This window comes from Mya arenaria, chromosome 4 (genome assembly GCF_026914265.1).
Source record: "Mya arenaria isolate MELC-2E11 chromosome 4, ASM2691426v1".
Classification (NCBI taxonomy): Eukaryota; Metazoa; Mollusca; class Bivalvia; order Myida; family Myidae; genus Mya; species Mya arenaria.
The window spans coordinates 68,716,564-68,732,274 of record NC_069125.1 but is presented as its reverse complement, the minus strand read 5'-3'; the positions used below and the strand labels follow the sequence as shown (position 1 = coordinate 68,732,274).

General features: G+C 34.7%; 2 protein-coding genes across 4 annotated transcripts in view; one reads left to right on the top strand and one right to left on the bottom strand.

Moving 5' to 3' along the window:
- Positions 1 to 98: 98 nt before the first annotated feature.
- Positions 99 to 15,639, bottom strand: LOC128231485 (neuronal acetylcholine receptor subunit alpha-6-like). Of its 3 annotated transcripts, XM_052944369.1 has the most exons (12): positions 15,598 to 15,639; positions 13,486 to 13,544; positions 12,686 to 12,728; positions 5,196 to 5,347; positions 4,977 to 5,021; positions 4,689 to 4,798; positions 4,349 to 4,442; positions 2,958 to 3,094; positions 2,371 to 2,575; positions 1,946 to 2,054; positions 1,422 to 1,584; positions 99 to 732 (listed from the first exon to the last, which is right to left on the bottom strand). In XM_052944369.1, the coding sequence occupies exons 2-12, from the start codon at positions 13,516 to 13,518 to the stop codon at positions 324 to 326; spliced, it is 1,500 nt and encodes a 499-aa protein (XP_052800329.1). In that variant the 5' UTR covers positions 13,519 to 13,544; positions 15,598 to 15,639; the 3' UTR covers positions 99 to 323. The 3 variants fall into 3 exon arrangements, with proteins under 3 accessions (XP_052800329.1, XP_052800332.1, XP_052800331.1); XM_052944372.1 differs by lacking the exons at positions 12,686 to 12,728; positions 13,486 to 13,544; positions 15,598 to 15,639 and adding an exon at positions 11,916 to 12,078; XM_052944371.1 differs by lacking the exons at positions 12,686 to 12,728; positions 13,486 to 13,544; positions 15,598 to 15,639 and adding an exon at positions 5,704 to 5,810.
- Positions 7,516 to 15,711, top strand: part of LOC128231484 (WD repeat-containing protein 49-like) — a 35,806-nt gene continuing 27,610 nt past the window's right edge. The window contains exons 1-5 of the mRNA XM_052944368.1: positions 7,516 to 7,586; positions 10,423 to 10,595; positions 10,930 to 10,995; positions 13,474 to 13,552; positions 14,778 to 14,816. Of these exons, the coding sequence (XP_052800328.1) occupies positions 10,477 to 10,595; positions 10,930 to 10,995; positions 13,474 to 13,552; positions 14,778 to 14,816 (303 nt within the window). The 5' untranslated portion in view covers positions 7,516 to 7,586; positions 10,423 to 10,476. The remainder of the gene's footprint in view (positions 7,587 to 10,422; positions 10,596 to 10,929; positions 10,996 to 13,473; positions 13,553 to 14,777; positions 14,817 to 15,711) is intronic.

The following is a 15,711-nucleotide window of genomic DNA, read 5'->3' as shown; positions in this document are numbered from 1 at the left end:
TCACACGTGAGAAGTTGGCGTCGGACTTCACTCTTACTATTTTATACTAAAAAGTAGGGTTAGTAATTTTGCATCAACATAAAAAATAAAAGTAAAAATATGCTTTAATCATTCTTTATTACTCCGGTGGGTTACAGTGAACAAATTACGATAATTTGCATTCATATTTATCTTTGAAGTTGATTTAATCTTATTTTTAACTTTTATAAGTACTGTAGCAGTTGCATTTCCGCAGTCTTCACACTTTGGTAAAACAATTAACGCCCGAATACCATTCGGGCTACAAAAATATTTACAGATCGCAGACACAGGAAAGCCAGTGATTACCGACTATTTTCAAACAACCTCCCAATTATTTTAATGTTGAACGCTATCTTGACCGAAAGAAAAGCGACGAAAATAAGTCTATCAAGAACAAATGCCACATAATGCCAGGTCATTTTTGGACTCTGTGTGTTTGTTTTCTTCTCGTTATTATCAAGAACTTTATAATCCGTCCCTTCATCGGTTTCCACCTTCGACTTCTTCCCCTTCCACATGTGCAGATCGAAGCCAGGGTCGAGGGGCGGAAGTTGGTCGTCGCGGACCTTGACGTGCTCGGTGAAGCCGTCCTCGTCGGCGATGGGGTGAACGGCGTTGTTTCGGCGGGCGGTCCGCTCAACTTTCCGGAGATAGTCCGTCGGGATGCTGTACACCGACACCGTATCCTCCTCTACAACCGGTTCCGGTGGCCTGGAAAAAAGGCATTACGCATTATGTCCAGCCATTTGTCGGCGTGTACAAAGTAGTTTTATGATATTTGGTTCCGTTCACGTCATGGTCATTTGTTTCTTTCAGTTGTTATTCCGTTGCTCAATATTATGATTAAAATTGAACACAGCCTATATATTAATTTCATTTGACTTTCTTTAGAACGGAGAAGTTGTCCGTAATTTCTCCCCTGCAACTGTTCAGGAAATGTTTCTGTCTTGATGTCTTGTATAAAAATATTCTAACCAATACAGCACATAGTGGTGAATTGATAGAAACATACGACAGTGGGCCGATTGTTCAAAACTTTACAAAGTTAACACGTTGTTAACGTCATCGTTGTTAACTTCAAAATCGTAAATAAGGTTTCGATGCAGCGTAGGTATATTTATATGAAAATAGAAGGAAAAAAGTTCGGGACCAAGCTCCGACCTCGAGGGAACGCTGGTTCTCGAACGACCGCTTGTTCGAACGACCGCAGTTTTACTGTACTTATGATCTGCAGTAGTTTTAGATTTTAGACAACTGTTTTAGCTGTATTTGATTCATGCAAAGATATTGAGCCCATCGTGATGGATTTCATATTTAAACGATGCCGTTAACAGCTTTGATAACTTAAGAAATGTTTTGAACAATCGGCAAATGTGTTACAAAATCTTCACGAGTTTTACCTGTATGGGCCCCTTGCTAAGACGAACCAGCGGAGGATGTGAATGAAGAAGCGGATAACGATGTTCACGCGCAGGTGAGTGGGCCGATGGTACAACTTCACGACGAAGATTGACACGACCATCCGCAAACAGTCGAAACAAAACGACGATATCAGGTATTGACCTTCAAAATAAAAAGTATTAAAAACATATTATAGAAACAAAAACTTATTAAACTATTAAGATCTAACTAACATTCTGGCATATGCATTGTCCTCTCGTATATCTTTTACTATAGTTTCCCCATTTGAAACAGAAACCTAAACAAGCAGAACCAGCAACCAACGCGCATTACTCCTCTAAACTAAAGCGCAACATCCGTCTCAACAAAAGCGCAACAATGCTTTAGATGGGTTGTCGCAGATTTTTGAAAGAATGCGTTGATAATGCCCAGTACGCCGTCAAGGACACCTAGGCTGTGGCATGTAACACCTCGAGTTTTCCTTCGACATGTTATTACAGTTATTGGGAGCTACTGTTGTTACCGAGGACAGATGTGGTGATGGCGATATCCGGGATCTGCTGCATGAAGATGGTGAGCAGCAGCGTGTTGATGACCAGCACCAGGAAGCCGGACACCAGCCGCTCTCCAGACTGGAAGGAGTCACAGATACAAACAACACGCTAAGGAACTCTGTGAACATCATATTGACGAACAAGCATTTGTGGCACAATTAACATTGAACTCAAACCGAAATTCGTTAATAGATAAGTATTAATAAACTACAACGGAAGTTTGGAGAGTTGTCTGCGAGTTACATACTCGTACATGCATTATATGTATAACAGGTGTGCTTGAACTTATTTGGTTTGAATTGATGTTTCGAATAACTATTTCAATCGCCAACTTGCGTATGTTCTTTTACATTGGCCACATGTAGAAAAGTGGTAAGAAGAAACTCGAACTGACCTTGGTAGGTATGACGTTAGTGAATGTCATTAAGAATGAAGACACGACCATGGGGACAATGGTGTTGAAGATGTAGTTCCCGGGCTTCCGGCGGACGTCAAACCGGAAGACTAGTTGGGAGAACGTCACCGATTGATTGTGAACGTCACCCGTCACTGCACCCCGTTCCACATACGTCCCTTCGATCTTCCACGAACCGCCCTCCCTGCATGGGACGCATATACACACGTATGTGGGGATTTGGGGGGATGGGTTGCTTGCGTGCGTGTGTGTGCGTGCGTGCCTTCGTGTCTGTGCGTGCGTGTCTGTGCGTGCGTGTGTGCGTGTGTGTAATTTCAAAACGTTCTTTATTAAAAAGTTCATGTGCGAAAAAAGGACTGGATGATTTCTTATGTTACACATAAACGAGATCAAGGCCAAGCAGCGTCAATGGTTGTTAATGGTTCAGCAAGGTCAAGGCCCTTGATATAAAATGTATCCAGGGTATAAGCTAGGCTAACTTGATTATTTGTTATACGACATCCGTGTTTTATTAAGCTGAACGCAGTCATTGTTTATCGTTGTTTATCGTCGAATCCGTTGCCTACCTGAAGGAAGTCATTTGGACTGAGGTCCAGAGCGGTTCCAGCCTCAGTTCACTTTCCGGAAGACCCCAGCTATTCAGCTCCACTGTGCATGACTGATTGTCGAACGGAAAATACGTCACATCCATAAGACAGTCAGACTAAAAGAAATAAAAATAATGATAGTCGCCGTGCGTTACTGACCAAATTGACGTCGCGCAAGGTAACCAGTTACGTTATATTCAAAGATATGTTAACGTAGGATAACTTTTATGTTATATGGTGTATTGTATGAGTGTGTGGCTCTTTGTTAAATATTCAAACCAACGACAGGTTTTATAACATATTACATAATACAAACTATCTTAGCATGTCGAACATGGATAATTGTAAAGTGTCATGTGAAATGAAAGTGTCCAGGCGTGACAATATTCCTCCACATGGATAACCCTCAAAATGCGACATTATTTTTTTCTTGCCATATCTGATATTAAATAACAGTATCGAAACTATAGAACAAGTAATATTTTGCATTTAAATGGTAAGGTTTTGGTTTTACTGCTGCACCATTAAATTAATCTTGACACCGATAATGCGAGTTTTTGATTGATTGAACAACGTTCTTTTCAAATATGCGACAATTTTTCGCCACACAAATTTTCATTATTTTCTCAATAAGTATACATTAAAATGCTATGTTCAACAAAATGAAGTACACTGTAAGAAGAGAAAAATAAAATTGTGTAATCCAAATGATATTCCGATCGGAGTAAAAATGATATTAAAAATTATGCTTGCTATCTTTTGCGTTGATTACTTTCGGACGTTTTTTTCCAAGTTTTACATCTTATTTGAGAACTGGAACTGGTTTATAAAACAACCGTAAATCGTACTGTCAGAACGTTGAATTACCTGAATTCCGGAACCACATGCTGAAATTGCATGCGAACTCTAAATACCAAAATCGGAAAGAGCAAAAGAGTGTTTATCACTGTTACATACAACACGACGTTTATTTCATGTTTAGTGTTAGGTTTTTTTTTACTGTATTTGACATAGGTTTAAATTCTTCAACAAATACTAGATATCCTAAGTAAAGCCCATTCCACGCTATTTTCGGCGCGAAAACCATTGCAATTACTCCACACTTCGGGGCCAACTGGAAGGTAAAAACACGGCCCATTTCCACAGCTATCTCCGATATACCCCCGTGTTAGCTTGCGTGACGTCATTGCTTTACACATGTACTGTGGTTAAGGATTATGAAATGGAATATATCACAGCTGTCAAATGAACATACTGTGTAAATGACAGAAAATCAAATTATATATTGTATGACAGCTTATACATTGAACGTATACGAAACAAAATGGTACTGCGTCCAATTATGGAAATGAGAATAATAACGACCGTACCGTGAGTGAGAGAAGGGGTTCCCACTCGACCTCGCCCGTGTACTTGATCCGGTAGATAAGGTGGTCGTCACTGATCAGACCCACGTCCTCTTGTCTATAAAAACACACCATACGCTCCACAAAATAGCATACATTTTTCCTAATTATGAAAACGTACATAAACATATATGCATACATATTTGGGAAAGACTGTAATAACTAATAATTAACCGATTCTAAAAAAACAACGTTATCTGCATATGCACACTTGTTTTTTTTTCTTTCAACACAACGAGTTGCGCGATGATTTCTGTTTTGTCCACGAAAAGCGTCGGTTTGTCCAATTTACCGGTCTACTTACGCGTTAGTGATGATGATTTCTGGTTTCCATATCTCGGTCTCGAGGGCGTGTATGTACTCTGTGTCGTCATAGGTGCTTGGCCTCCACTGCAGCCGCTCGTCGTGCCAAAGCTGGGAGGGGAAGTGGAATCTTGAGTGCATTTAAACAATACATGTTTACCATATGCATATATTGAGTAATTCCTTTCGAAACATGTTGTTTAATGATCACAGCATTGTATATCCATGAATTTCGGAAACTTTAGTTACGGTCGTGTATTGTAGTAGTGTTTGATCGACTTATACTTACTACGGTGAAGAAACCCGTACATTCAAATGTCTGCTGTTCCATATCCTGAAAGTGAATGAAACGTGCAATAAATGATATGCCCATACGTTTTACATGCACTCGTAATAAAACGTGTAAAGAGCATCATTTAGTTTTAGGTTGACCATACATATTGGTCAATTGTTGTATTTGATGAATTTATATACTATAATTTGTGTAAACAAGCAACAGACAACGAACCAGTGTGTTGAGGGAGAGGATGCTGAGGCCGACGAGGGCGGTCGTGGAGTCGTTTGGCCGCGCCATGCGATCGTAAGCAAAAGAGTTGAGGACGGAAGTGCGGATGGCGCGCTCCCCCGTGTAGCTGTATCCGCCAGCCACCTCCGCCTCTCCTATGGCATCAGAAAGTTAGACATGTAGTCCTAACGGTGTTCCATATATTTTACATGTGAATTGGTTAATTAGGGTTTGTAATTGAGTTTATTAACATACAATCACCATTCAAAACGAAATATGTTAAAGGGCTTTATTTCAACAACGAAAACACGAGCTAGAGAAAATTTAAACTTTATTCATTATATGAAACGAAGTAATGTAAATAGACTCGGAATACAAAAAATGAATAATCGTAATTAAGATTTAGACCTACATTGAATGTTGTTTGAATGTAAAAAAAACACACATAAAAAACACATCACACAGCTGCCTAGAACGGCATGACCTGTAAAAGCATTGTAATAATACTTACCTAAAATAATGATAACATTTAAAAGAACGAATAGTATGTTCATAGTGTATCCGAACACAGACAACCTTTACTAGGATATTAGAGAGTGGTATACATATGCTCGCTACATAAATGGATTTAAACAAAAGAACTGAAATCAATTACTTTCAATGACTTGAAATGTGATCCACAGTCGGTCATGAGTCGTCTAGTTTCTTAACTTCTGGCACACCAAGACATTATTAATACGTACAATATTCGTAACAGCATTGCACTACAGAAAATTGAAGGAATCTTTACTTTATTACTTTACTTTTTCCTCGTTTTATTTCCTCTCCCCCCCCCCCCCCCGAGACGTTTTTGTTCGAATAAATATTCAAGACAATCTGAAATTGGTAATACAACATGTAGCTAGTTTTCTTGAAATTTAGAAGTTTCTCTGGACGTGCACGCAATGCATTTTATTTTGTTACCGCTGGCCGGATTCCGCTGGATTAGTTCGATCCTGTGTATTTTCAGACTGGATATTTTTTCCTTGAAATAGTCCAAGTACATTACTTAAAAAAATATATATCAAAATATGTTAATTTAGTGAAGCAAAGATAACTAGTAACAGTTTTAGTGTGTGTGCGAATGTTCCTATTTATACTTTCAATGTTACGCTAGAGGGGCCTAAAAATAACCACTAGCTCATCAACGTGCATGACGAAAAACTTCCTACATGATCTAATCAGCATTAACCTGACGGTCTTTTTGGTTGAGATATGAGCACGAGTTTTGCCAATAAAATGTTGTTGTTTATAAATTGGCCATTTACAGCATTATACCATGCAGACACGAGCAGAAATACAGTAATTAGCAATTGTTACAGATCCTCTTTCCAATTACTATTGTGGGGGTAAACCTTCAGAGAGGACATGAAGGATATGGGCCGAGGCGACAAATAGTCCACAATAGCCCTACCCCTCTATATGAGAGTTGACGAGTCCAGAATAAACGCGGCTCACTCTTCCGGTTAGCTGAGCAAGAAGAGCGCGAGTGTTTGAAAATAGTACATTATGTATGCATTGTATACACAACATATACATTAATCCTCTGAGTAAATGGAATCATTTAAAATATAACGTTTTAATTGTTAGTGTATTTTCTAATGATGTTCCGATGATCGATTATAATTGAAAATCGATTGGTTGGGCCTGAAATCGGCGACAATCGATTGTATTTGGTTATAATCGATCATCGAAAGAAAATTGAATTTTTTTTATATAATTAAGGGTTCAGACGTTATCTTTAACAAAATGGCAGATGAAAGCCACATTGAGCAAGTAAAAATGAACTGTTTTTTATATAACACTTAATTACTTCAATCATAGACATAACGTATATGCATAATTATAATGATTAAGAGTTTAATAATGTGCATGAATAAATCTTCACTTTAGGTTTTATCTAGTATTTTTTAAAAAAACGATTGTACTATCGATAATCGTTTACTTGAGTGGAACCGATTATCGATTGTAAAATTGGAACCGATTCCCAACACTAGTATTTTCTATCTCTTGCTGAGTACCGGAAATTGGATATAATCAGTTCGAATGTCCGCGAACTAAACATCGTACGCGCACCTGTTCAATTAGTGAACGAAACGAAAACGTAAATAAGAAAAAAATAACGATCTCTTCCAATTATCTCCAAATATCTGTAAATGAAAATTGTTTTAAATCTTAGTATTTATTTGTTTCAGATTTAAAAATCATTTTACTCTTAGGAAAGACAAGCTAATTGATTTCCTTAAAAATGTTTTCGTCTAAATTGCTTTATTTCCCATAGCAACTTTGGCATCAAAATGGCGACCACAACAAATTTGTGCGATAAAAATGGATGCATGTGCCGCCCGAATTTTGATATCCTTTCACATATTACATGCATATGTCTACTCTTATTACAGAGGAAACAGATTGACCCGTGCCTGTTATATGACTGATTCGTGGTACACAAAATCTGGAACCACTGAATTAATTTTTGTAAAAGCATGCTAAGTATTAAACTAATGTTTACACTTTTTAAAGGTCTATCTGTCCAATCTTAAAGTTAGAATATGAAAATAATTTATTCATGATGACAAGACTAAGAAATTATTTTAATTAAACATATGATATATCTTGTCATGTAGATATGAATGTCTGAGAATAAGCCAAGGAAAGGGATTTTTCTAAGAAATTGCAAATTTATAAATTGTCTCAATCAATCCCCAACAGTTGTAGTACATATATAGTTTATTCAAAAGCAAAATAGTCGGGTAAAATGCTCATTCAATAATTGTTGCTTTTTTGCTGAATCTAAATAATCATAATGTAAGTGAAGTGTTGATCTAGGTAAAGATCTCTCTCAGCGCTCGTGGAAGGGGGCTGTGACACTTTCAAGGGAAATTTGAGTTACTAGGAAACAGATTTTCTAACAAACAGTCAATTCTTAAAATAAAAAAGGGAATTGTAGTGTCATTTAGACAAATACATTAACATATAAGTTTTAAAATCAATTATTAACAAAGTTCAGATGTAAATGATACACTGGCAGCACCATTAGACTTCAATCAAATATCTCTTATACACTTGAAGCCTACACAAATTCCCTATGCTTCAAAGTAATGGTTTTTGAGCCCAAGACACTTCTAGTTAAAGACAAATAATCAGATAGCCAAACAGCACCATCTATCAGACACAGCACCATCTATTGGACACAGCACCATATATCGGACACAGCACCATCTATTGGACACAGCACCATATATCGGACACAGCACCATCTATTTGATACAGCATCATCTATTGGACACAGCAACATACATCGGACACAGAACCATATATCGGACACAGCACCATCTATTGGACACAGCACCATCTATTGGACACAGTGCCAAGCACCATGATGTAAATTCAAAACTAAATGAAAAAACTGATATTGTGGTTAACTTACAAACTTCATGATAATATTATAACTTGTCATATTAGTAATAACTGGATTCTAATGACTGCACATTGTAGGCGAAAACAGGCATGTATCTTTGCTACTTTATGTCCAATTGTTATTTTATTTTTAAACACATGACCACCTACAGGGAAATCTTGGCCGAAATATATACTTTTTAATTACGGTAGAGAATTAGGCCCCAATATCCTTACAAAAACATTTGTCTGTGAACACACAGTTGAATATCAATCTGATAGAAGGAAGCATTTTAATTGTTTAAGGGGAGTGTAAGTCTCTGCCCGTTGAGTATTAAATATAAAATATAATATTTAAGGAAGGTAAAACATTAAGTTATGCATTTAAAAAAACAAAACATGAACAAATATTTACAATGTCAAGTCTTTTATAAAGTGTTCAAACTGAAAAAAAATACATGAACAAATAATAGACATACAGTCGAACCTCGTTATGTCGACTTTTTCGGGACCTAGTGAAAAAAGTCGAGATAACAAAAAGTCGACTCATCCGAATTACAAAAAATATCACCAATCCCAACATGTTTGAGTTGGATTGTACGATGTTTACATCTACAATTGAACGGTCTTGTTAAATATTTTTGTTGTGAAAACAGCAAACTTATTATTGAAAAATAAAGTGACTCAAAAGAAGAATTATTTGTGTCAAATTAATTTCTTTTACGTTTATGGATCATACAAAACACATATAAAACCACAATTGCATACATTTGTACATTGTAAGATTTTATACCGGGTCCTTCTCTGAATTGGTCGACCAGAGCAGTCGACTTATCAGACGTCGACATAGCGAGGTTCGACTGTACTACCATGACCTTCATGACAAATTTAATCAGAACAAAATCTCATTTAACAGACATGTTTTTTTTTTTAATTGAGCCTGCATACTCAATAATGCTAAACTTATATTTATGCATACAGCCTATCACCATGTTGATTCCTTAGTGCTCTGTAAAAGCCCTTGAATATTTATACCAAGAAAGGTGCTTCAGTCTTAAATTTTTTATTTTATTTTGATTCAAGTTTGTTTCCAATTATCAGACGGTATCATTACATGCTAATTGTGAATGCATCATATTTATAAGCATTAGAACCATCCATGAATCAGCCACCCAATGACGTCATTGGAAATCTCTGTGCTACACACTTAAATATAACAAGCATTCTGTATTTGCTCTAAAGCAATCCTTGGCTTTGGTGTTTGTTTCAATTTTTACTTCTCAACTTATGAGTTCCAACTGTGTAGGTATACCAGTGTTCTTCGTCAAAGTTTTGAAGTTGGGGTCCATAGTAGGGGATAAATGAATTGATTTAGATTAGGCATTCAAATAAATTCAACAGTGACTGCTTATCCACCTGTTCCTTTTTTTAGCTCATCTGTTTTTCAAAATAAAAGAAACCCTGAGGTATCATCATTGCTTTGGTGTGATGTTGTCGCCCAAAATCTTTAACATTGGCCAGAGACAATATGGACCTGTATAGCAAGGCCAATATATCGGGACTGATTACAGATTTATACCCCTTTTTAATAAAAAACAAGTACAATATACAAGTGTTTGCTCCTACTCTGTGGCGCTGTTATTTCTTTCCTTTTTATAAGCAAAATTGCACATGAATGATGAAAATAGTTATTTGATTAAGTTGTTATGAAATCGGTCATACATTGTCTGATATGTGCTTTGTTGTTTTTATTGACATGTTTTTAAAGTCAAATTGTCTCCTTAACTGTATACAGGTAATTGATATTAATACTAGAAAATATTGAATAGCAGCCCCATAGAGAGACACAATGTCTCTGAAGACGGGCAGTCCCACCCGGTCATCCAAGATGGACAACCTGGATGGTACAACATCAAAGCTGGACATTCTTTCCAGTCGCACGCCGGACAAGCATGACAAACAAGAGAAGTACATACCTTATGATTCATATTACACAGATATTTGTTATAATATTGATGGACATCTTTTCCTACAGTGCTTGTTCTTGTTGTTTTCAAAGGAAAGAAAAGCTTGATTTGAAAAAAATATTCAACTGAATCAGAGGTGATTGTATTGTCCTTGATAATTAAGTAAGGGAAAAAATGTTTTTTTAATAAGAACCAATTGTATACTTTTATTCCCCAAATAATCAAATATCTTATTTACATACGGGTATATAAAACTTCATCTAGCCCACCTCATAGATATAACTTCAATTGCATGTGTTTCAAAACAAAGACATATTATGATTTCTGATTACAAGGAGAAAGAGTACATCTGATTATTCTGCATCGACTCTTCACCCGGCCAGACAACCATTGTTTAAAGGGTAACATGCATGCACTTGTGGATGGGGAAAATTGAATATTGATTCTTATATAATGTATTTCTTACTAGGCTATGGTAATAGAAATTGTCATAATTAATACATATTTTGCATTTTTTTTCAAAATCATATAATTTGATAATTTAAAGAAATAAGGCACTCTGCTTAACCTGTGTTCTTATGACATATATAGGAATATTTTTTTGCATTCTTTAAAAGTAGATGAATTCTAAACAAAAGCTGTTTTCATTGAAGTTTGTTTTGTGTTTCTCAGTTTGCCAGTTTGTCCATACATGTAGGCTGTCCAGACATGTAGGCTGTTTCAGAATTGCTATTGATTTAATTTTAATTTCAGATATTTGGTTTAAAGCTGCACTCTCACAGATTGAATGTTCAGACAACTGTTTTTATATTTTGTCCTGGAAAGAGCCAATTTATGCAAAAAACATAGAAACCAGTGATATAAGACTGCTGACAAAAAATCAGATCACAGTTTTTTTTATAAGGTCAAAAATTGATGTTTTATGCATTTTTTTAAACCCTTAGTAATGCTTTTAGCCATTAAACAAAAAATTTCAAACAAAATATTAAAAACTGCGATCTGTTCTTTGGTCAGTAATCTTATATCACTGGTTTGCAGAGATTTAGCAAAAATTAGTTCATGTCAAGACAAAAAATAAAAAGTTCCGTCAAAACGGTAAATCTGTGAGGGTGCAGCTTTACACAACTGTGTACATTTTAGATCATCTTTCTTTTAATAAATGGCATGTACAGTGTGCTGTGTTCATTTCTATGACATTAGACAAACTAGTCAGTAATTCTGTCTTAAGATACCTAAATGTTTTTCCTTTCCAATAAATTTATTATGGAAAAAAAGAGAAAAAGACACATTTAATAATTCTTCAGTAAATATTTCAACTAACCTGAGTGAATTCCTTGAGAAGACCAGCCCAGCCAATGTATAAGTTGGAATGTTTTGCAGTAATAAGATCTGGCAGTACATTTTTAGCGGCACAATCACATTTATAATGACTTATCATATTCTAAGCAATCTGAAATATTTATATGAAGCATTTTATAATTGCCTCTCTTTGCAAATATGAGATGATTCAAAGTTGAACAATTCTTTGGCCTTATATTTTTATCCCATAGTTGTGCTGAAGATCTTTCTGTTAGTATTATAAATGTAATATTTTGCGACTTTAAGGATAGCATTTCTGTTTATCTAATATTTGACTGGTTTAATGATGAGATTTATGAACTAAAGGACCTTAAGCCATAGAAATAGTTCTTTTATGCTGCTCAATTTGATTAAATTTGAAACTCTAGGAGAGGATTTGAAACATTAAGATGTAAGCTTTGTTTTGTGAAAAATCATTTCAAATGCTGAAAAATCATATGAACTTAAATGTATTGGATTTTTACCTGATTGTTTATAGATTTCATAAACTTCTATGATTTTCTATTTCATACATTTAAAGGAATCTTAATATGCACAAGAACAATGTAAATGCAGAAATTACCCAAACTGGACAATTCTAGCTAAGTTGCTTAATAGTGTGATAGCAGTAAATATAAAGAGAAAGGCTGGAGACATTTTTGTGCATTGCATAGTAAAACATTAACTTTTGAATCTCTTTGAAAAGAAAAGTTCACACACATTTAAACAATGTTTAATTTTGATGATGCTTACGTGTACAAGGATATTGATTATCCACCGGAATCCACAATTTCTTCTGCAATGGAAAGGTACAAACACTTGTATGAGTTAATATATGTGATTACAGACTTCATCAACCTGATGATACAGTCATTTTCTGTTGCATTAAAAAAATGTTTTCAAAATGGAAAAAAAACAAAACTAAAGACAAATTTGATAAATTCTATCAATGGAGTCTGAATACCAGAAACTGTTACCGGGTATTGGTGTTTTTAAAAAAAATAAGAAGGTTGTATTTTAAATGTTTATGGAGCATTTTCTTCTGTTTTTGTTTTTGTTTTGACGTGTTGTATCTTTGTTTTGTGGTGGTGTTGTATCTTTGTTTTATGGTGTTGTATCCTTGTTTTGTGGTGTTGTATCTTTGTTGTGTGGTGTTGTATCTTTGTTTTGTGGTGTTGTATCATTGTTTTGTGGTGTTGTATCCTTGTTTTGTGGTGTTGTATCTTTGTTTTGTGGTGTTGTATCATTGTTTTGTGGTGTTGTATCTTTGTTTTGTGGTGTTGTATCTTTGTTTTGTGGTGTTGTATCATTGTTTTGTGGTGTTGTATCCTTGTTTTGTGGTGTTGTATCTTTGTTTGTGGTGTTGTATCTTTGTTTTGTGGTGTTGTATCCTTGTTTAAAGTTTGACGTAAATATTACAGATTTTATGTTTTTCATTATCATAATCAAATGTGATTACCATCTAAGCAACAGTTTTTATCCTAAAACAGTCAGCATGTTTGTAAAGCAACTACATACATGCCTTTTTTATCAATTTCCAGGAAAGTGGTTACCTTGGATTCAAAGTTGGAGAATCGCCTCAACATGAAGGACCTGGACAGACTGCAGGACGCTTTCATGGTAACAGAAAATTTAGAACTATTTTGTCTAATCTACATTTTAGTTTTAGACTGATTTAAAACAGTATTTAGATTATATTTGTTAAAACAAAATTAGTATTTCAAATTGAAAGAAGAGCTGTACAGCAAATATATTTCATCAGTTAAGTACTCTCAAGGGAAACTACCCATTGAGATGGAAATATTTATTTAAATTCAAATTAATCTTTTAAAGATTGCACATAGACAAGATATTGCTTTTAAATGTATAACTTTGTTTCAAAATGCAGTATTGATCATTTTAATTGTCTTGGTGTCTTTAGAATGCAGCACAAACAAATATTTTGCAAGCCATATAAGTCTGTAAAACTTACTAGAACTATATATTAATCATTTCCCTTTTTTTTCCTAAACAGATGCCAAACCTGGTATCAAACACATTAAAGTATTGCCAGAATAGAAGCTTTGTTAATTAATACTAGCTATAGTTTGATTCTTTGGAAATTTGTGTTAGGTGTCTAGATACGTAAGTATGAATATTTCAGAGAAACATCAAATAATCATTCCATTTTAAAAGAACATATCTAAACTAGCTGCTGACTGGAGTATTGCGCAATCACGGTTTGGCTTTACGCTGCTGTGTGGCCGTTGGCTCGTGCAAAAACATGCCATATTACTTATCAGTCATTGTGCGTTTTCAGTGGAACATGACAAGTCATATTCAAGCTTCAACATGTTTCTGTCAATAGTTTACAATGACGTGTACGTACATGTATGGATAAGACGGTAAAAAACACACATATCTGTATATCCATCATTACTTTTTTGAAATAGTTTTTCAATATTGATGCGCATGTTTTTGTTTTTACAATTATAATATTGAATTTTCTGCAATTAAAAGCTGTATTCTTAAATGCTTACAATTTAGGACAGGCTACAACAAAAGAAGCAGAGTTAAACAAGACAAACTTAATGATAATTATAATAAACAAGTTGGATGAGTCTGATCTCCAAGATCTTGTGTCAGTTTTAGAAGTTCATTGCAGAGTATACTTTGTTTCAGACAAAATCCTTGAAAGACAAATGGGTATCACTTAAAATATAAGCATGAATTTGAGGCATGAGTACCGGTATCAATTACCAGTAGTGTTAATTTAAGAATTCATATACTTGTTTTGCCATTTGAATCATGCTGACTAAAAGGCATTAACCCGTTTATGCATGTTTTCGTACATCTGTCATTGTAGACAAAAACCCCAGTTATGAAACATGAGTTAGTGTATTGGGTAAGACAATAGATTTTGAAATTACTATCATCTCCATCTTATAGTTTTACATTCAACACACTCTCATCTATAAACCTTTTTCTGATTAAATAATTTCTTAAATATATTTTTTCATTATTATAATCTTTTTCAAACCTTGTCTGTTTTTTTATATCAATCTTTATTATAGACCTTGGAAAACTGGGGTAGAGAAGAAATAATTGTCATTTTATCATTTAGTCTTTACTAATGGATAATGCTTAATGCCCTTTTAAAATACTAACAGATTTCTTTTAGTAAAGTTATGGAAAAAATCATAAAGCATTTTGGTGTAAAAGAAGAACATGGTTACACTGGAATATTAAAAGCAAGGTTTGCATGGAAAGCTAATAGTATTTTGCTATTTTAATTTAATGTACTATAATAAGTAGCTAATAACTGTGTTGTTAACTACATGAGCAAAGGCAAAATAAAAGGCTTTTTCTCAAATAAATCTTTTAATACTTTCCTTAAGATGAATTGCTATTAAAAGTTCTCTTTCTAGTTATTAAAGTTTCGTTTCATATGTCTTCACCCAGGGTACCTTTAGGTGAAAAGAATAACTAACAGTAGAGAACACAGTTACTAAACATTTTGTTCTCATGTATCATGTCATTTTTAATTTTAGCCCGTCTGTTTTTCAAAGAACAAAGTTGATACATTGTCATAGCCTTTGTTGTTTACATCTAGGTGCAAAAACTTTAATCTTAAAGTAAAAATCAATAAAACTTTTTTTACATTTGTTCGCGAATAAAATACTCACATGTATAGCTTAAGGCTCACTCTGTAGTCAATAACTGTTGATCTATGCCCCCTTTTGGACTGTGAAATAAGAGATGAGCATAGGGTCGCCTTTGTTTAATTTTAAGTATATGTA

Coding starts and splice junctions, on each gene's coding strand:
- LOC128231485 (XM_052944369.1), bottom strand. CDS start 13,518: ATGTTGAGGCGATTCTCCAACTTTGAATCCAAG. Junction 12,729..13,485: donor TCTCCAACTTTGAATCCAAG/GTAACCACTTTC, acceptor TTTCCATTGCAG/AAGAAATTGTGGATTCCGGT. Junction 2,576..2,957: donor GTCCAAATGACTTCCTTCAG/GTAGGCAACGGA, acceptor CGTCCCATGCAG/GGAGGGCGGTTCGTGGAAGA.